This window comes from Uloborus diversus, chromosome 1 (assembly GCF_026930045.1).
Source record: "Uloborus diversus isolate 005 chromosome 1, Udiv.v.3.1, whole genome shotgun sequence".
In the NCBI taxonomy this organism is placed as follows: Eukaryota; Metazoa; Arthropoda; class Arachnida; order Araneae; family Uloboridae; genus Uloborus; species Uloborus diversus.
Window position 1 is genome coordinate 136,902,977 of NC_072731.1, and position 22,995 is coordinate 136,925,971.

At 32.4% G+C, this 22,995-nt stretch overlaps 1 protein-coding gene across 1 annotated transcript in view; it reads left to right on the forward strand.

Moving 5' to 3' along the window:
* LOC129232347 (isocitrate dehydrogenase [NADP], mitochondrial-like) overlaps positions 1–22,995 on the forward strand; it is a 53,059-nt gene that overhangs the window by 27,562 nt on the left and 2,502 nt on the right. Inside the window, exons 2-10 of the mRNA XM_054866498.1 lie at positions 495–589; positions 1,837–2,002; positions 2,504–2,664; positions 4,222–4,368; positions 12,015–12,151; positions 13,776–13,927; positions 14,326–14,438; positions 17,407–17,504; positions 20,560–20,652. Of these exons, the coding sequence (XP_054722473.1) occupies positions 495–589; positions 1,837–2,002; positions 2,504–2,664; positions 4,222–4,368; positions 12,015–12,151; positions 13,776–13,927; positions 14,326–14,438; positions 17,407–17,504; positions 20,560–20,652 (1,162 nt within the window). The remainder of the gene's footprint in view (positions 1–494; positions 590–1,836; positions 2,003–2,503; positions 2,665–4,221; positions 4,369–12,014; positions 12,152–13,775; positions 13,928–14,325; positions 14,439–17,406; positions 17,505–20,559; positions 20,653–22,995) is intronic.

The window sequence follows — 22,995 nt, forward strand, 5'->3', positions numbered from 1 at the left end:
TGGCGTCTATGTTTCACACGTAACAGTATTGCCGTTCTGGTCAAGAAAACGATCTTTCTTGATGTGTTTTTCCTCAGGCGTATGCTTACAAAGCGATTTATTTTCTTCCACCCTCTTGAGTTTATGCATTATTCCTGTTCATCCTAAGATTTTTTTCTAGGAACAACAGGGGGAGGAAGGAAATGGCGTCTGAGGAGGTTTTTTTTAGGTTATCACTTTTTCAAACTAGGTCGCCGCCACGTGGCGAGAGTGGCGACCGTGAATCTTGACCTTTACTTAAACTCTCTTTGTTTTTATTAATTATGTTTTCAGTTTTATTAATTGTTTTCTAATATAAGTGCTTTTTGAAAGTCAAGTTTAAAATTCCTTTTTCAAGGTAAAATCTAATATTTGCTGCTTTTTGATGCAATCTGCTGTTTTATGGAACAAAATTAGTTTTCTCCTTTTTTTTTTTTTAAATGAAATATGCTAAAAACTTGTCCTAAAAATTTCAGATGGAACAGATAAAAGAATTGTTGTGGACAAGCCAGTGGTTGAAATGGATGGTGATGAAATGACTCGTGTGATATGGGAAAAAATTAAAGACAAGGTAATTTTTTGTTAAATGGTAAAGAAACAGTTTTGTATTTCTTTAAGATGTTTAGCTACAACATGAGTAATAATTAATTCAACACAGCATTGCCAAAAACTTATTTACGATGAAGCCTACCCAGTTCTAACATTTTCTGGCTATTAGTTATTAGAGGTTGAATAATGCAGTTTTAATGTAAAGTTTTGCATTATGTTGTTCATGGAGGCTAATTTTTGTAAAAAGTTCAGGTGTTTTCTTTTTTGACTCACAAGTCTAATTTTTGCCTAACGATTGTCAAGTAATGATGTCACTCTTTGAAGGGAAAGGGATTGTGACAGTTTGTGACAAGGGGAAAAGAGAAGGTAGCGAGAAGTATGCTGCCATGGGTAGGTAAAGGGCAGTAACTGCAAACATTTTTCTTCATTTTTGTCATCTGGTGTAAGTTAGCTTTATTGTTCAATGTACAAGATTGCTTATTTGGTTTCTGCTGAAAAAAAGTGTGAAAAAGAGGTTAATTCCAACACTTCCCTATTGTTTTTAGCATTGAATCCAAAACTTTTTTCTTTAAATTTCTTGAAAACTCATTTCTGCAGATGCTGCCCTTTACCTGCCCACAGCAGTATGAATTCATACATTTTTTTTCAAAAAGCAATATGCTTTTTGAAAACTAGTATCACATGTGACAAGAGTAGGGGATAGGGTAAGGTGAAGTAAGACAGTAGTGGAGGGGGGGGGGTCAAGTTTGATACTAATTTTTTTTTCTTGAACAAGCACTTTCAATTAACAATTTTATTAGCTTGATAAAGAATGCTTCGGTATAGTCAAAACAGGAATGCACCCCTCCCCCCTCCCCCGCATTGTATGAAAAGCCTTTTTAGTTTTTCGTAAACTTTTCTTTCCTTCTTAATGCTAGTTAGAAGAGGACAAGAGTAATCACCTACATTGAAATACTAGTTTCATATGAACATAAGAAACTATAATTTTAAAGTAATGTTTTTTTACTTTTGACCAGTGCCCCTCCCTCCTTATTTATTAAACTATTATAGCGTATTATAGGTTTCAAAACTCTGTTTGGTACATAAAATACACCACCAGCTCAGTTATTCCACTGCAGTTTTGGTAGTCTATTTCTTCCTATTGTGTTTCCAAAGCAGTGTTCATTTTTATTCATATGAGGTTAATTGCAAATAAGTTTTTGTTGATGCTCTTCTTTTACATGACATTTATGGTTTAGATTCTCATTAAACAAAACGCATTTTTTTCAGCTCATATTTCCATACTTGAAACTTGAATGCCTCTACTATGACCTGGGCTTACCGTATCGAGATCAAACCAATGACCAAGTAACTTTAGATGCAGCTATGGCTATTAAAAAACACCATGTGGGTATAAAATGTGCAACTATTACTCCAGATGAAGCTAGAGTAAAAGGTACAATTTATTACATCAAATTTTCAGAATTCATAAATCTGCTCGGTTGAAATAAATAATATGAATGAATTGAATACAGAAATTTTCAGTCTTGTTTCATTGATTTGGTTTGGCTTGCTTATAAGTCTTCATCTAGTTATGTGCAAAAGTAAAAGTTTCAGCTAGGTTTTAATTTTTTTCTCCACATTTTATGTATTTGATTTTTTTGTAAACTATTTTTCAGGGATTTTCTTTTTTGATTTTTTTGTGAAGAAAATCTTAGGATATTATCAAGTGCATTTTAAGCTGTCAGAATTATGAACTGACCCAAAAGACTTTGCAGGAAATAACTTAGAGGCTGGACCTTTTTGTTTAAAAAAAAATCTTGCTAATTTAAAGGAAAGGTTTTGAAAGGCATGCAAAAATATTTTCTCCAAAATTAAAGTAATATATTAGCAAAGTAGTAGATGTCTACTCTGGTCAAGCAAAAAGGAAGTTATTTATTTCTTTATTTTTTTGTAGAATTTAATTTGAAGAAAATGTGGCCAAGTCCTAATGGAACTGTCAGAAATATTCTGGGTGGAACAGTCTTTCGAGAACCTATCATTTGCAAATCAATTCCTCGCTTAGTACCTGGTTGGTCAAAAGCTATTGTTATTGGAAGACATGCTCATGGAGATCAGGTATGTGTGTGTATATATATATATATATATATATATTTAGTAATGTGTATTAGTACTTTTCAGAGAAATTAATTTCAAAAATTATTCTAACATAAAAAGATGACCCTTTGTGTTTGTGTATGGTATGTATGCCACATCTCATAAACTCAAATTGGAATTCGTAAAACCCCTCCTAATTCCTAATGTGGGGCATCTATTTTTGACCCGTAAAATACAGCAACCCAACAAAGCATTGACACAAGTCACTGAAAATTACCCGAAGAAAAATTCAGACTTCAGATGTTCTGCGTCAATTATCCTTTATGATTGCATAAATGTTTCTAAGGTAGACATGGTGGTAAAACAACCTGAAAAACTTGTGAGTTAGGGAATTCTCGGGGACATTATAGTTTCTGGAAAAATCAGAATTATCAGGGTAGTTTTAGAATTTCTCAAAACATCAGGGAAAATTATAACTTACAATCACCAAATGGTCTCCCTGAAATGAGAGAACATCGTTTTTTTTTCCAAAACTTGCTAAATATTCCAATTTTTTTTTTTTTTTGAAACTTGTAAAAATTGTTCTAAATTAGATATTTTTTATTTTCCTTTGAAAAAAAAAAAAGAAAAAGTACTCAGCAGTTCTGATAATCGTGTTGAATACGCTTATAATTTTTTTGTTTCATACAGCTGATGAAACTTGCAATATTTTTGCTTCTGTGTTCGGAGGTTTTTTTTTTAAATTTTAATTGTTGTTATTTAGTTTTGTTAAAAGGCTTGTATATAAATTAGTTGTTCATTTTCATTAAAACAGTAAACAATATTAAATCAGAAGTCTGTGATCATTATGAGTGCAAGTTTTTAAATGTCATTAACTTAAATGTCGAATTGAATAAAATTTAATTTAATAAAGGTGAGTCTTAAAGTATTTTGAATGTAATCTTAGTGTTACCTTGTTTCCTTATGTTTTTTTTCCATGTGATATACTGTGTTTTGGACTGAAGTATGTTAGTGTTTCTTGTAAAAATGGCAGGTATGCTACATTAACATTTTTCTATCTTTTAGATCTGTGTGATAGTTGTGATTATTCAATCAGGGAAATTTTTGGAGCTAAATTTGAGAACCTATCTAGCTTTATTTTGCTTCTCTCCCCTCTAAAAAGTTTTAAAATATTATGGTTGTGTTTGTTTAGTAAAATGAACTGAGAAAAAAAAACTATTGTTAGATGGAAGTTTAAATACTGGAGATTTGAAAGGTACTGAATTTCTTTGTTTGTTGTTTTTTTTTTCTTTTTCATTCTGTGTTTTGCACCGGAAAAGCAGGAAGTAGCTCTCACAACTGGTTTGCCATTTTGATGGACTTTGCAACTATTAATGTTGCTTTTCCAGCCTGTATTATTATGTCGCCTTCACATTAACCTCTATAATATCAAAATTTATTAATTTGAACAAAATGGCTGAGTTATGTAAAGAATATCAGATTTCTTGTGACCATTATTTTGATTAAAAATAATTATTAGAAAGCTAGCTTGAAAATAGATTAAAAAATTTTGTTTTTTGTTGCTCATTTCTTTCTTAGTATAAATGCACAGATTTGGTGATTGAGAAGCCTGGTAAAGTAGAGATCTTATACACACCTCATGATGGCAGTGAAGCAAGGAAGGTTGAAGTATATAACTTTCAACAAACTGGAGGTGTCACTATGGCAATGTATAACACTGATGATGTAAGTTGAAAGTTTTTTAATGCATTTTTCTTGTTTTAGAAAATAAATTTCAGAAGTTTATTATGTAGTTTCCGTTATGATTGTTAGTATATGCCTGGGAAGGCCACTTTTTACCAGAATAAGAAAAATTCATAGAAAATCAAGGCAAAGGGTTTTTTTTTAAACATACCTAGTTTTAAAAAACTCAGCCATGATTTTAACTAGATAATTTAAACTGATTTCAATGTGGATTTTAATCAGGTGTTTTATTTAAACATTTATTTATTTATTTATTATTTATATAAGTAGTATGTTTGTAAAATTTAATTGAATGATCAAAAAAATTAATGCTAACCATTTCAAATAATCTAAACGTATGTTAAAGTGCTAAATAATTGTTTTAAAGTAGCTTTTAAACTGTTAAAACCTTTGCTAGTTGGTTCAGTTGCAAATTAACTTATATGGATGATTTGTTTATATAATAAATCATCTGGGCAAAAATGTAACACCATTTACACCACAAAACATGTCAAAAGGTTTAGAAGTGAAGAAATATGTTGTTCTCTTGCCAAATATGGTTCAACTTGTTAACTAGCTTCTATGTTATTTTGAAACTGTTATTCTTTGCTAAATAGTTTTATGACATTGCCCATAAATACAGTGGTGGTAAAAAAAAATTGCATCACCCGCGAAATCCAAATATTTTTAGCATTTCTAAGTAATTATGAAATATTTAACGGTTTTTGCATCATATAACTCGAATGGGCATCGATACATGACGTATTGCGTAAGATTGCATCATCCTTCTAACTGTATAAAAAAACCAGTTGAACGTTCGATGCATTCATTTACGATCTGGACTTATAAGTTGCAGTATGTCGAAATACGTTCAACTGACACCACAAAGGAAGAGTGTTGCCGTTGCATTGGCCAAAGAAGGATTGTCGTCACGCTCTATAGCAAAAAGAAGAAACTGTCCACAATCGACTGTTGTTCGACTACTGAATAAGCTAAAAAGCACCGGAAGCACATTAAGATAAAGTGGCAGTGGTCGTCCACGAATATCCAATGCAGCGCAGGACAGTTTTTTCGATACGGCTCAATCTTCGGAACAGACAATCATCTTCCACAGACCTAAGAACAGCAAGGGAAAACGAATAGGGTGTTCATCATGCATAAACGTCTACCGTATGAAAAGGACTGTGGTGCGGGTTTGGTGGAACATCGACCACGAAAGAAGCCATTGTTGACCAAAAAAATAAGAAAACTGCGTCTAGACTGGGCAAAAGTTCACCAAGGGTGGACTGTCAACCAATGGAAATCAAGTTTTTTTTTTTGGACGAGTCCAAATTCAATCTGCATGGGTCCGACGGACCGCACACAGTTAGACGCCGTAAAGGAGAAGAATATCATCCCGATTGCATTCAACACAGTCAAGCGTCCCGTATCCCAGATGTTTTGGGGATGGAATTCTGATCAAGGAGTTGGTGGGCTTCCTTATTTGTGCAAGGAACAGTAAACGCTCAGGTGTATATTGACATTTTGGAGGAGAAATTGCTTCCTACTATCCGGGATCGCTTTATTTCAGTTCCAAACGTCATTTTCCATCATGATTCTGCTCTGTGCCATAGGGCAAAACTGGTAAGTAACAATTTAAAAACCTTGATCCTGCCATTAGACTTAAATTGACATTGAGTTGAGTAAATTTTTTTCCTCTAAACTCACACGCAGGTTCAGAAATGGAAAAAAAATGAGCATGGGGTCAGTAGTTTGCCTTGGCCCGGAAACAGCCCCGATCTAAATCCGATCGAAAATTGTTGGAATAGAATGGGTGCAGAAGTGATGAAACATAAACCAACATCACTTGCAAAACTCCGGGAATCATTAATTCGTGTCTGGCACCATAAACTCAGTAAAAAATACATTCAATCACTCATCCGTTCAATGACCTATAGATGTCAAGCTGTCTTTAAAGCTACTGGCAGACCAACAAAATATAAGTTTATATTTTATTATGTTTAAACATTTTCATGTTACTTTTGTTCATTTTTGAGCAGAAAGAGTGTTACAATTAAAACCTCTACTTACTTTTTCGTCGTCCACTTGGGAATGTGGATGCACTTCACATTGTATTTGTTACAGTTTTGACCATGTATTTCCATAAATAAAGTAAACAGTTATCGGATTCCTGCTGTTAAATGTTTATTTTTTTTTTGTGCAGAATTTCACATGCATTCAACGTTAATCGGTCGACTAAAACTTCTCACACATCCCATTGTTCTGAAAATGCGAGGGTGATGCAATTTTTTTTACCAGCACTGTACATTTATGTCTTACCACATTAAGTACACAAGGAGCAAATCAAGTTGCAATTTTTTGAGCAGTGATTTGTGATCGGTGCAGTGTTTTACTTAAGAGCTTTGTTGTTTGAAATGCATAATATATTTGTGATATAAAGTGATAAATATATAGTAAATAAAATAATACTGGAAGAAATTATGTCTACAAATTATTCTAAATCTTTTACCTTGTTTTATCCAAGTGTTATGGTAAATTTAAGGTTTTAGTAATGTAAAATTAGTTGGTACAAGCATGATAAATCACCATAATGATCAAGTAAATAAATCTCAACTTTAAATAACTTTTTTAGAGTGTAATGCATAAAAGAAGAATAATTTTATGCCTGAGTTTTGATATGAGAAGTATTTAGTAATTTTAATGTAATGTTCAGTGGCCACTGCTTGATGTAATTACAGTTTATGCTATGAACTGCTGATTGTTGCCAAAATTACTCTGTCTCAATTGTCACGATGCATGGCATTAATTTTAGAAAATTCAGTTCGTATACAACAAAAGTTAAAGAACTAGATTTGTAGGCCGAGGTAGTGGCAACATTGCCGCCGCAATAACTTGAGGCAAAAGGCTGTCGTGAATGCTCTTCGATCATTAAAAAAACTTTAGAGACTTACCCCATGTTGAGTGTCGTTGTAGGCATAGAAAAGAAACAGATGTGTACTATTCTAACATTTATTTTAAAAGGTTGTTAAATTTCACGTGATAGACATTGATTTGAGGGCCGAAAATAAAAATAACAGTTAAACAAGAACAAGATTTAATATTGTTGAATTTTTTTTTGGAAAATGGAGCTGGAACACTAGAATTCAGGAATGAGATTTTTCCGGCTTTGCCGGAATTCCGACTTTTTATGTTGGCTTTTAAAATCTTTCCTCCTTTTTTTGCCTCTTTCAGGCCCTATTTTTCTCAAAAATAGGAAAAAGAATACGATTTTTTCAAATTTTCGATTTCCCGATTTCTTATCCTTTTTATTTTTGCCTCTCGAATCTTCGCGATCTGCCAAAAACGTATCTTTTGGAACGATGCCAATGACGTCAAACACGTGCTCCGCCGAAAGTTGTACGCCTTGTTTGAGATTTCATTCTTTTTGCATTCCGCAAGTAGTTCAATTATTTTCAATGTTGGGTGCTTTTTTACTACATGCTACCTTCTATCTGCTTATTTTATTCATCATTTCAATAATATTTTTATTTTATTTTAGAATAAATGCAAAAGTCAATCTAAAATGTGGCTTAGCACCCACAGTCTCGAATTTTATTGAAACTTGGCATGGTTAGTTTTTTTTATATATTTAAGAAAGTAAAAAATATTTATGGTGAATCTCAAATGGTTTAGGCTTTACAACCTGTTAAAAGTTTTGGGATTGCACGATTAAATGAGGCAGCTGCAAGTTCTTTTGATTCCGAAATCATAATTAAGAAGTTTTTAAATATAAATTTTGGATTCCAATGTTCTACCACATAAGGAAATTTTAGATTTTTCTCTCTGTTGTAAATTTTTACAAACAGACCTAATTTTAAAATTTATGTTCTCACTCTTTAACAGTAAAAATTCAAATGTTTTTAATGAAAAAATGTATTTTTCTCTAAAAAATATGAAAAGTTGACATGCATGATGCAGCCAAGATTGGCCTTTGGCTCCCTCAACCCTTTGTTCAAGGACTCAGGGGTTAGATATAGTTGCCTCTTTTTTAAAATTTAGATTTATTTAGGAATAAACACTCTTGCAAGAAATGGTACAATGCAGCAAATTGTACAAAATTAATACTTATACTTAATTAAATACGTATTACCTTTAAAACTGCTAAATTAGCCATTTTTTGTTGAGTTTTTGAATATCATGGCTTCGAGGTTCTCTTTTGCGGTTTTGGATATCAGCCCTTTCACGAAATTTTTTTGCATATCATCCCTTTTATGAAATTTTTTTGGATTTCCTCCTTTTTGCTCTCTGACCACTCTCATCCCTGAGAATTGTTCAGGTGGTTGCTATAGGACAAATTCGGGAGTGACTGTTTGAAAAAAAGGGGATCATAAAAAAAAAGACTTAGGTTGGAGATGATGAAATTTGCTAACGTGGGTGACAATTTTTAAAGATGGTTCTCTGTGGTTGGGGCGTTGCCTCACTATGTAGACTGAGGTGGTTTATCATCACAAACTTCGGACATCACATAAACTCGCCGCCAAATGACAAGAACTATCGGGTTATGTATATGTTAGACGATCCGTAGCTTAAACAATCGGGCGGGGTAAATTGAAGATGGACCAAAGGAAAGTCTTCATCATTGAATGAACGGTATGGGGTTGCATCAATTTTAAAGCATATTATTCCTGCTATTTCTTGGCTATGTATATATATATACATATATATATATATATATATATATATATATATATATATCAAAAAAGCATAAGGGAAAAATCACATTGTTGTTTGAACTAAGTCGGATCAGGCGCAAAGCCCTCAGCTCTGCTGACCGCCATTTCGGACCCCCGAGAGTGCCACCGCCCCGTGCACGCTGCACGCCACCGATGTGCCTCCTCTCCTCAAGAGATCAACAGGCAGAATTTAGTGGGGTGGAAAAAAGAATCGGCAAGTGAGCAATCGAATCTGGGGATGCTGCGATACGCAGGAACCAATCAGCACATTAGGCGCCTAAACAATGAAGAAAGGACGCAATGGAAAAAAAAAGGATTTTCGACTAGAAATGAAAAACGGATGCAACGCTAGAATTGCGGAAAAATGATGCATCAAAGTGCGCAGGATTTAAAGGGGGGCCAAAAAAAGGAATGTGCCCGAAAACAAACCGTAATGGAAAAACGATTAAATTGACTGAAAAAAAAATGGGGAAAAGATCGTTAGCAGGAAAAATGCGATATGCATTATCATATCAATTTTCTCGATTCATTTGAATGTTAAATTTATCACTTTATGTGATCATTATATTGATTAGTGTTGCCAGTTTTCAAACTCCATCTTAACAGTTGTGAAATATTCACTATGCATTCAGAAGGAACCGGTTCTTTACTTTTCTGAAATTGAGCTCACTTTTTCTTGTCCCATGTGCACCCTAGGGAAATGAGGGGTGCACAGAAAAGTTTAAAATGACACATACCATAAATTTGCACTATTCATCAGAAAAGGGGGTGCCATTGCCTCCGAAAAGGTTGGACTTCTGCCTGTTTGGACTGCAGGAGGTATTTTATTTCCCTCCTACCACCCACATGGTGATCCTGTGGAGGCACTCCCCTATCCCCCATCTGGGACGCGCTCAGTGTGGATTACAGGCTCCCGTACTGAGAGGTTGAACTCGAAAGTGGTCTTGTTTCCCTTGAGAACAGAGGGAAATTTGCTACTGTGAAGTTCACAAATAAAATCAGAAGCCACAATAAAGATCACATTGCTTACAGAGCTTTCGACGCTTGGACAGGCACATTAAGGCTTCAGAGATCATCAACGCTGCAGTTAGACAGGGATATCAGAGATACCATTCATCTTGCCCATTCTTCCTTAGACATAACTCAAGAGAACCACTCTTTCCATTTAGACCTCCTAAGAGTACTAAAATCAATACTTACCTACTTGAACCATGTTTTAAAAAAGAACCTACTGAAATCTTATTACAGACAGGCGAAGACACTGTTCGTTCACTTGCCAAAGAAAACAGTGTATTAATCTACACAGATGGTTCCTCAGACATTGACTGTAATAGACGTGGCGCAGGACTCTCCAGCCACCTCTCTCCTGAGCTCTCTCATCTCAGGAAACAACGTCAAACTTAAAACACCCACTGGCCAGATTGCCTCAAACTTCACCAGCGAACTCATTGCTATTAAAGCGGCTCTTTCTTATTGTCTCTCTTCCCCTACTCCTAAAAACCAAATGGAAGAAATTGATCTTTTCCGACTCAAAATCAGCATTCGAAGCCATACGTAACGGTGTGACAAGACTGACACAAGAAATTTTCTTCTCCACTCACTCAACATAACTTGTGTTCTCCAGTGGATTCCCGCTCATGTTGGAATCGAGGGAAATGAGTGTGCAGATGCCCTAGCAAAGGAAGCACGTGACCAAGATCAACCTCTAACAGCCACCTTCACAGACATGAATGCTGTTGCCAGGTGAAGGATCTACCATCAGCTTTTCAGCAAGGCAACAATCCCCGACCTTCACTGCCCAAGAAACCTCTCTTCTACAATAGCTAGGCTACGCACTGGACATTTCAAAGACATGAAGATATTACCAACTAATAATAAATCCTATCCCATCTGGAAGCACTGTCCCCATTTACAACTCGCCCCGGATCATGTTTTTAATTGTCAGGCCATTATTCGCTCCCTCCTCCAACTTGGAACACCATCAATTGAAATCCTGTACAGCCATCGGGCTCCAGAATTAGCAGATCTTGTTATCAAGACTTTTGGAGACATCTAAACCTTTCACACTCTGTACGTCATCAGACACGACAACAACAACCATAAATTTGTAAAGGTCCACACATCTGCAGGTGGTCAATGGTCTCTTTTAGAGACATTTGCTTCATAAGCAAAGGGTAACATTCTTATTTGTCTCACTTACAGTTTTCTGATAGTGGCAGCAAAGAGCAAACTGTTTTATGACAATAAAACAAAAGTTTGACTTTTTAAATAGTTTTAACAAATAATCAAAAATTAGGCAACTCAATGCTGCAGCACAGAGGAAAATTTCTCTATCTCTGCTTTGCAAAATTTTGAAAAATAGTGGCATTCTTTTATAGAAGAAATCAATAGAATGAAAACGCAGAATGCAACCAAAATAGATTATTTCTGATGTGCTAAATCTGAGGTAAGAGCAAACTGAGGCCCTTGCCCTGGTCAGCAAACTTTGTGTCCTTTGTTGAAATTTGATGTAGAGCGCTTGAAGAAAGACAAATATAGGTGATAGTGTCAAGCCTTTGCTCAGACTCAGATGGATCGTCAGGCACTGACTACTGGAAAACATTGCGATTACAAGCAATTTTTTTTTAAAAGCTTGAAAAATTAAAGACAATCATCAGTATAAGAATTGTTTAAATTATATGGTATTTTTATAAAAATACAGGTACATTAAGGTAAAATGAGTAACCAATTTATTAAAAACTTAGTATGTTGCTTAAATTGGTGAATTTCATTAATTTTCTGTTTTGTTTATTGTTATCAATTGGTTATTGTTATCAAAATTGTGTCCCAAAATGATCGTATTAAGCAAAGTTTACATTATATTATTTAGATGTTTGACTATTTATGTACTCATGTGCAAAATTTATCATATTCTTTTCTTGATTTTTATGTTCATAGTCCATCAAAGGTTTTGCCAAGAGTTGTTTTGAATATTCAGTCATAAAGAAATGGCCATTGTACTTGAGCACTAAAAATACTATTTTAAAAAGCTATGACGGAAGGTTCAAAGATATTTTTCAAGAAATATATGACAGGTAGGCCAGAATATTGTTTTCTGTAAAATTAAATTTTATGTTTTTATCTCTTTAAAAAATAGTTTCAAAAATGTACATTAATTTAAGTCAATTTCATCATATTGATTTTGTTTGGAAAAGTGTTAAAAGTCAAACATGTATTAATAAGATTAAATATGAGTTATTGCCCGAAAAAAGATCTTTCTTGAAAAAAACACTTGAATATATGAAAATGGACTGCCTGCTAGTGGAAAAGTTAATATTAATTATTGTAGTGAAAAGGTAAAGAAATTGTTTTGAATTTTTTCAATCTAACTTTAGTTGATCCATCATTGGCTACATCATATTATTAGCATGATATCATTGGCATTTCTACATATTTAAAAAAGATTTTTTAAAGAACTTTTTTTAGCTTTATTTTTAATATTAAAATATTCAGCCTATGAGGTTTTTATTTTCATTTAAAATTTGATTCTAAGTTAATTAAATTTCCTCATGCAACATTTAATTTAATTTATTTATTATTTTTTTACTGCTGTAACTTAATACATAAAACTAACTTCAATATGAAAGTCTCATTCATGTTTACAATTCGTTAAGTGGCAAACTGGCTTAGTCATCTGAATAAAGCTTTTTTACAGTTGAATTAGCAAGTTTTTAAACCCCCCTCCCCTCTGTTAGTTGATATACCTTTATACCTTCATCATTATAAATAACTGTTCATACGTTTAATTGCTACACCTTTTACTAACTCAACTGGATTCAATAGTACATATATTGGGGTATACCTAACAGAAATGAAAATTTTTTTTTTGTTGCTTTTACCCTCTTATTGTTTCCTTTTTGTATCAAAACAATTGTAAAAAGTAAGTTTCATGTAATTTGAACCATTTGAGCTTAAGAAAAGCAGTAAGTGATTTTTATTATATTGCAAACTAATTGTCTTACAAATTTTGTCTGGCAGAATTTAAAACATTTGGAAATTTATAAGCACAACTCAGACAGCACATACATTAGCTTAAAATTGCAGAACTCTGAAATCCTATCTTAAGTACTAAGAAAATGATTTTGACCATTTTATATTGAGTGCTTTGTGTAACTTTTCTCTTGAGTTTTCTTTTTCTTATAATTTTTCTTAACTCTGAAATGGTGAGTGTAATTTACTGTGTCCTTTTCTTTTTCTTCTGATTTTGACAAGTTTTTTTTTTCCATTTTCTCAAACATTTATCTGTTTTTCTAATATTTGTTTGAGAGTGCAAAATCTCTGTCTGTTGTAGTGTGAGAAATAATTAAAAAGCAGTTTTATTACTGTGTTGAAAGTAGTTCTACAGTTGTGCTTGCAGAAAACTGTTTCATTACTTCTTTGCTTAGAATTAAACAGTTTGAAGGTTTTTTAACCTCTTAGCAATTATTGATGAGACTTCATCCTCATGTATTTAACATGTCAAACTGAGTCATCTTAGCTGCAGGGTAGTTAATTATTATTAACATGTTTATTGAAGACTACACTATTCTTGAAACACTTGTGTCACTCAATTGTTTGATTTCTACTACAATAATCTTATTTGAGTATCAGTGCATAAATTTATATTCTGTGGGCAAATTTGCAAGCTTTTAAAAACATAATGTAATATTAAATATATAGGGACTACAAGAGTAAATTTGAGAGTCTTGGCATTTGGTATGAACATAGACTGATTGATGACATGGTTGCTCAAGCTTTGAAATCATCTGGAGGCTTTGTTTGGGCTTGCAAGAATTATGATGGGGATGTACAATCTGATGTTGTTGCACAAGGTAAGTAGGTCAGGAAAACATATTTTCTACCTTGGTTTTTACAATTTATATACACATACACATAGTGTTGAATAGGTCACTGAAGTTGGAGGAAAAATGACTGACTCCAACCACTGAAATTTTATTGTTTTTAAAAAACGTTAATGAAGAAATTGTTTTAAAAATCATCATGATCACTTATTGGCCAATTATCAACAGCCAATTAATTGGTAATCCGCCGATTTGCTTATTGACGCATCTCTACTTTTCAAATTTGGATTGAAAATGTAACGATAAATGTTTGATAAATTTTTATGACACATTTTGTACAGAGAACATGTGTAAAGTATTAATAATTCTTAATCTTATTTTTTATAATCAAAATTAATTTTAAATTGAATTAATGTCTTTCCTTTTAGGTTATGGATCTCTTGGCTTAATGACAAGTGTCCTGGTTTGTCCTGACGGTAAAACAATAGAATCTGAAGCAGCTCACGGCACTGTTACAAGGCATTATAGAGAACATCAAAAAGTAATTTTTTTTTCAAGGAATAAGTTTACTTCCATAAAGAAAGTAAAATTTTAAACTTTTTTTTTTGGGGGAGCTGAGCTTTTAGGTTTTATTTCCTTAATAATGTTTTAATATGTTACAAATTTCTAGTATTCTAGTTGTTTGTTCATTAAAGTACTACTTTTCTTTTGCATAATTTTATTTACAATGCATGTTTTGTCTCCTTAACTTTATACATTTTCTAATAATTTTTAAAACTCACTTAAACCTGCAAGCTTTAACACATGCTCCTGTTGCACACTTGTTTGTTTCCTGAATGACATTATTTTTGAAAAGTATTGAATGTAATAGTATTCATATCTGCACTTTTCCATGGTCATAGTGTTAAGTGAAATTGATCTCAGGAAAATTTGCAATAAAACCTAATTAACTGATCATATTAAAATTAATGCTATATCAAAGGCAAAAAACATCAGCAATGTGTCCATTTGGGTGTAACTGATTTGGTAAAGTAAAATGATACAAAACAAAACTGACTTTCTCTATCTTTTTTTACATGAAAATGTTATTTACTATTTTTGAGGAAATGTATTTATAGAAGCGTCGTACAACCCAAATTCAAAATAATAGAATACTTCTCACTTTTTGGAAAAAAGTTTATTCTATCCAAATATAGGTAACCAATAGTATAATAATTATAGCTAACCAATAATTTGAGTGTGCATTTCATTTCAAATATATTCCATTAAAAATGATCTTAGACAGAGTAATCCAAACGTTTATAGTGATGAACAATAGATTGATTGAGTCAAAAGATTAGAATATTCAGCTGAATGGGGGAAAAACACTAAAAAAAATATATATATCAATACTAGAATGTCATTTTTTGCTGCATTCTATGCTTTAATCCTTTTACACACGGGTTCTACCACCTGTTTACATTAATTGTTTCTGACACTGCTTCCATACCCTCTTCAATGCAGCAACGAGCTCAATTTTGTTGGGAGCACCAGACCTTGAACCTCTTTCTTTAGATTTGATGGTACCACAAATTCTTGATGATATTGAGATTGGCAGAGTTGCTTGACCAGTTTAATACCGAAATTCCTCTTTCTGTTTAAAATCTATGAGTCAATTTAGAGACATGACACAGAGTAAAATCTTGCTGAAAGGTCAAATGTGTCACTAAATATGTAACTGCTGTGCCTCAGATGAAATATCATGCAGTATTATTGATAAACTGCGGAAGTCGTGCATTGTTTTATTTTAAGAAATGTATGATTTCCCAATTCCAGCAGCCCTCATGCAACCGCAAACCAAAAAGGATGTGTCAAATTGGAGAGAACGTATTACACAAGATTTCTCATACTCTTTTCTTTTTAAACGTCAAACCCAAACATCTTTTTTTGTTCACAGATATTTCAAAAAAAAAAAAAAAGAAAAAATCATCACTGAATATAATCCTTTTCCAACCTTGTTGCCCTTGTATGAGCATCTTTTTGCTCTAGGAGAGTTGTGCACATTTCTGCTTCATGTTTATCTTTGGTCTTACTTCGTAGAACCGTGATTAAAACTGCAGTTTATGCAACTGTCCAAGTGTACTTGGCATGGACAAGATAACTATACATTATTTCCAACACTTATGGACGTAAGAAGCATTTATCAATGATTATTTTGGAGGATTTACTTTAATTTGAGTTCATCTCTGCCAGGTGCAACAATTTTTCTACCTCGTTTACTTCGGTTACTTTTTAGTTGGTCAGCCCTTCTACATTCCATTAAAATCTTGCATATCATAGATTGTAAAATGTTCATTTGAGTTTAGTTGGATAATTTTTTCTAACATTACAAATTGATACAACATGTAACTACGTTTTTTCCTATTTATCACTTTGACGACTTATTTTGAGCAATAAAAGGCTTTTAAAAGAACGTAAAATAATCTAGGTGCCAAGCTCCATACTTATGACAAACTATCGGTTAACAAGTATGCAAATATTTTAGCTACTTTTTAAAATTCACATTGAATGAATAGATTATTCTAGTTTTTTGAACCATATAAAAAAATCTATTTTTCCAATGTGTTAATGATCCATAAGTTGTTAAAATATCTGAAAAGTTGTTTAAATTGATTTACCCATTCATTAATAACAAGTTTCATTTTTTTTAAAATTTGCATGCTTTCATTTTTCCCCGACTCAGATGCAAGTTTTGTTCAGTTCTGATATTCTATTATTTTGAAGTTGGATTGTATATTTGATTAACTGATATGTACCTTTGCAGATTTTAATCAAATTTTTAAGAAACATGCAACTCATTAATTGATCAAGAATTTTTTTTTAAATCACCCTTTGAAGTGTCATAATAATCAGTATGACACTTCAAAAACAGTGTTAAATCTTTTAAAGCGTTTACTGAATCAGAAATGTCCCTCTTAAAATTCAATTTGTAAAAAATATTTCTGAAAATGCTCTCTCTACTATGTAACCTTCCACCATGAAGCAATTTTGGTTTCATAGACTCCTGAGAACATTTTAAGTGCCCATCAGCAAGTTTGCTGTATGGTGGAGAAAAAAAAATAATATTGTTTGCTGTCTAGGTTTCTCTTTAGATAAAACCAGTAACCAAGAACAATGTTTTAGTTTGAAAAAAGTATCTGGTTTTAAGGTTTTCTTTTCTTTTTCTTTACTTATTTTTTTGCCTCTCAAAATAGCTAAAGTTGGTGCAGACAGTTTGTTTTGTTGCATAACAAAAATCCTAACAAGAAAACCTGTATTTGTCAATAAAAGTGGTATTTGTTCAAAATAATGCAGTAAAATTGTTTCCACAAATTAAAATCAATTGAAAGATAATTTAAACAATTTCTACTATTACAAAAACATTTAGGTTTGTTTGAAAATAATTTTTAGTGCTACCAAATTATGTTTGAACCTTCTGTGTTCTATGGTTTATCATAAAAATGTAAATAACTTATTCTTTTTATTTTTAGGGCAAATCGACCAGCACCAATCCCATTGCAAGTATTTTCGCATGGACTCGGGGCTTAGAACACAGGGCAAAATTAGACTCAAATCAAGATCTGAAAAAGTAATTTTTATTTCTTTATATTTTAAATTTGTGTTAGCTCAAGTGACATAAAATTTTTAATTTTTTCTCCAAGATTAGAAATAAATTGTACCATTTTTACGGTCCTCTAATATACAATTGTATATGTTAACCCATTAACCGTCGAAACTCGAAATCGAAACTCGAAATCGTTATTTTTTTTGGATAAAAATCATAAAAGTTATCATTCTGAACCTATATAATAGTATTTTGCTTAAAAAAGAACAAAAATGCGCTTACTTTTACAAACATAGGGTGTTGCGTTGACGCAACGTCAGCGGAAAAGGAGTATTAATGCTAAGTAGTTTTATCAGAAATTCTTCAGCAGTTTCAATGCTTTTTATACACAGGAAATTTTTATAATCTTAGTTATGGTTCTTAACCATGCCGAGCACTTTAGAAGAAACTGAAATTTATATAAAATAAGCACATAAATGCATTTTAGAAAATTTAAATTTTGAGGAAACATCGATTTTTTATAGTTACACATGAAAAGCTTCGCTGCAATCCTGATGAAGTGCACCCTTACACACATTGCAGCGATAAATAGTTTGGCTGTGGCAATTCTTGCAGCGTAGTCTTTTATCGTCTGTCGACCCTACGATAAAATGTCCCCTAGATACAGGCATTAGTAAGCTGAATTTGTTAGGCCGTCCTGTAGCTGGATTTTTCTTTTTCATGTCAATATCATAAGGGGTCTGTAACCTCTCGCCTGAAATCCAATAGTGACTTTCTATTTTCTTCTTTCGATAGTCTTGAAAGTTTCCAAGCATTGGTTAATGCAACATCAATATAATTGGAGAATATTGTCCACCACCATTTTTTCCCTCGAACTCAAATTCTGTAATTTGAAACTAAATTGTCACACAAATCAACACCCTCCATTTTCATGTTGTATTGCTCAAAAGCTTCCACAGTCAAAACGCTCAGAATATAAAAAATTTTTAAAAAAAAAAAAAAAAAAGAACCGACTTCAAAATTGCTCTAAAAAGTGAAAAATAATTTTATTCTTTAAACACCATCGATATTGCTTTTATACATAATTTTTGAAGTTAGCGCAAAAACGATAGATAAAATCATTCACAGCCGTAACTCAACTATAATTATAAATTTAACCAGGCCCAGTTTCTTCACTATCACATACATTATGCATTGATGACAGCATATTTGAATAACGATATAAATCTTTCATTTGTAACTTTGGATGCTTTTCTGAAAAAAATATGAACGGAGCATGGTTACACTGGATTTTACGTTTTGTTTTTGCGCCAACTTCAAAAATTATGTTTAAAAGCATTATTGATGGTGTTTAAAGAATAAAATTATTTTTCACTTTTTAAAGCAATTTTGAAGTCGGTTCTATTTTTTTTTTTTTTTTTTTTCAAAATTTTTTTCTTTCATTCTTTTTAGTGTAAATGTAGGTATTTCAGAAATAGTAAGAAGTTACCACCACGAAACTTCGCCTTATTTTTTTCATAAAAATGCTCCATACTAAAGAAAAAAACTATAAACACGCATTAAACTTTAGGCGATTGGCACTAAAAACTTATCTTTGTTCCTCTCTGGAATTCATGTGTAGTTAAATTAATTATAACCATTTAAGTATTACGTTTTCCCTAACTAGTTTCCATTTCACAGCATACAAGTTGCTTGTTATGCAATCCTGTATTTTCTTACTAATCCCTAATCGTCTGTTATTGGCGTAGATGATAATGATAAAAATACTACTGTGTAGTTGAGGCAAACCAAATGGTAGCATTGTGAAGGCTAAGCAGATCCTAATCACTGCATCACCTCGCTTCCAGGTTAGGTTTACCCCCACTATGGCGCAATAGCACTGAAGAAGGGAAGATTTCGATAATTCACATAGGCTTACTATAAATCAGCAGGATTACCAAAATCAAATTATTTATGCCAAAAATGAGACAACAGCGTCAGATTCCCGATTATCGAAATATCCCCCTGAAGAAATTTGATGCTTGCTTCAGAGAAGCCTTCATTCAAAATTATCACTATAATTACTATTAATGTTACTGTCCTATGGCACCAAACTTTCATAACAATGGGTTTTATATTTAATCATTTAATAGGGAAATTGCATGAAATTTGTTGTTTTTTGCCCATAACTTTTTTTCTAAAGGACAAATATGGTCAAGCAAAGTAATGGGATCTAAGTTGAGCAATCCCCTATCCTTTAAAAAAAGAATCATCAAAATCGGTTCACTACGTGAGACACTGTGAGTGGACAAACAAAAAAAAAAAACATACATACGGTATGAACTGATAACCGCCTCCTTTTTGAAGTCGGTTAAAAAATGAAATATAGTTCTACCCTAAAGCAATTGAGACAGCCAGTCAGTCTACCCTTTTTTCGCTGACGTTGTGTTACGCAACGCCAGTTTTTACTTCCCTCTCCTCCCCAGCAGAAGCAGTTTCTTTGAGGAATAATCTGATAAAAAGTGACCTTGACTAAAAGTATTTCATATCTAAACCAAAACTTTTTTTTATTTTTATTTTTTCAGACAGAAAACTGGATCACAAATTTAGTCAAAAAAAACCATGTTAGAGAAACAATTTTTATCATACATAAAAAAAAGAAATTTAAAGCAATTTTTTTATTTAACATATTTCTACTAATATTCTTAAATTCAAATTAGCATTCGATAAAAAAATTAGATTTCTAGTTTAGTTTCTATGGATATTTATTATAACCGTTGTGTCAACGCAACACCAGCGGGTAATGGGTTAAGTTTATATTGTGCTAATTGACTTATGCACAGTCAGAAGGGGAATTGTTCTCAGATCAAAATAATTTCATGTCCTGTACTAGTTAGTTTTTTTGGTTCTTTCAATTTGTATGCTTCCATTTTTTAAAGTAAATCATTCGTGTTTTAAAGAACGGGAACAAAAAACTAATAAACTGAATTTTACTATCATGTTCTTTTTAAACACTATGTATTCTTTCACTTATAAAACCTATGATTATATGTTTTTTAATGCTTTCCTGAGTTTTATACTTTGTTTAATTTTGTTTCAGGTTTTGTAAAACATTGGAGAAGGCATGTGTTGACACAGTTGATTCCGGCAAAATGACCAAAGATTTGGCTGGATGTATTCATGGTCTTAAAAAGTTAGTTTATTTAAATTTTTTCTTTAAAACTTTGACAATTTAGGGAGAAAACAAAGCAGAATATATTTTAAAATAAAGGGGGAGGGGGTAGTACTGAATGAAGGCAATCAACTTCTTGCTTTTAACTTTGGCTTTTTATTCAATCATCAACCTTTTGAAGACAGGGATGAAAACCTTCCGTGAATCCACGATTTTCCGCTTTTTGCATTTTTTTCATTTCCCGGACTCAGAGCATTTTCCAACGATCAATCGCGATCGCGTTCTTCCCGTCAAGATTTTTGCTGACTCACGTGTTCTTTCTAAGGTAGAAAGAAGGCAAGAGCTTCGTTTTGTGAGTGGGGAGGGGAAAAGGCTCGAGAATGACATAGAAAGTGTCGACGTTTATGCATTTCGAAATCCAATTGCATCCGCTTCCATAACACTCGCTCATTTTTGTCTACTATGCCATCCTATCACTTAAACCTTTATAACTTTTTGTGGACTATTATTTTCAACCCTTCTTGTATGTATTTTGTTTTTTGCTGAAGACTTGTACGCTCATTGTTTTGCCACGCCCATTTCACAGTCACTTTGTAGCGATCGCGCAAATACCCCCTCACCTCCCTTCTGCCCCGACCTTCCTATCAGGATTCTTGCTGAGGCATATATTCTTTCTTGAGTAGAAAGAAGCAAGGAACTTTTTGCTGTGTTGGTGAAGAGGGAGGAATGCTGGAGAGTGATGGTGGGTGCAATCGTTAGATGTAGCTTTTGAAATCCGATTGCATCCGCTTCTGTTACACTCTCTAATTTTTATCAGCTATGCCATTCTACTGTTTAGACATTAATACCTTTTTGTTGACTTATATTTTCAACCCTTCTTATACTTTATTAATTTTTATGAAGACTGCCACGCCCATTCAAATATGTTTATTCTATTCTATCCGAGTTAATTTAAGAAAACGTTAATTTAAGCCAACATCGTTCTTCAAATCTAGTTTTAATGCTTATCAGGCATACCAAAGATCTTAATACATTCAAATTTATTTTAATTATAATGTGTTATTTTATTATAACAGACATGTAATTATAGCAAATTAAAGATGCTTATATTCTCAAATCATGACATAGTGTTTAAAACTTTTTTATCAATTTAAAAATGATCGTTTTTATGCTAGTGCTTAAAATGACCATCAAAGCTCAAAAAGTTTTAGATTGGGTTTAGTTTTTTAATGATTTTTATAGAATATACCCAGCTGCTCCACAAAAAGGTTAGCTACACAGATAATGTCATTTTGTAATCATGGTGTCCAATGATTCAGCTTGTATTAAGTGTTTAATTATATGGACATTTTATAGCATTATATGTCACATTATAAAGTTTTAATTTCACCTGATTTGTGGGCTATGGGAAAATGAAAGTGGTAAATGGAATTGATGTATCTGTTAAAATCTTAAATAAATGCATTACATTAAGTGAAATTCAGCTTAAAATTTGAATATATATATATATATATATATATATATATATATATATATATATATATATATATATATATATATATATATATATATATATATATTCAAATTTTAAGTCTCGCAATTTTTCCTCTTTTTTGACTTCGGGCTGTTTTTATCAATGTGAAGAAAAGAAATATTTTCTCAGATTGATGTTGTACAATTCCTTTTATAAATTGCAATTCATTATACCAGTTCAATGGTAATAGTGTGTTGAATTTGACTAAACTGTAGTAAAACCATATTCAGGGCTCAATTAAGCTTTGAAGTTAGGGGAAGCTCAGTGTTAATTTTAGGATGCCCTAACTTTTGTTTGGGGATTTTTCATTAAAGTTAAGAAATATTGAAGCAAAACTCATAGATATTGCAAATATTAATTCCAAAAGTGGCCCAAAAGAATTAAGATCAATGCAGCTCCCACCACTATATCAGAGATTTGTACATTATAAATGGTTACAGTGCAATTTTATGGTTGTTGAAACAGAGCAATTGCTTCACATAAGATATTAAGCATTATAAAAGTACACCATAATAAAGTTGGGTCAACTCCCACGATTAAAATAGTTTGGAGGATCACATTTAATGAGATTTGTTCTCATTTGGCCTCACTTTTAAAAACATTTAAAATTTTTTGTTTGAGTTAATTGAACCAATTCTGATGTTTGCATTCTCTTTTTAAATGCATTTAAAAGTAAAATATATAATTTTTTTTTACCTAAATACTTTTAAATTATGGCATCACTGAATAAACTAATGCATTGTGGTCCCAAGGGGCCTGCTATAACGTTCAAGTTATGGAAAGTTTCCACAACAGTCTGGAGTTTGGGAACCGATGAAAACTTCGAGATA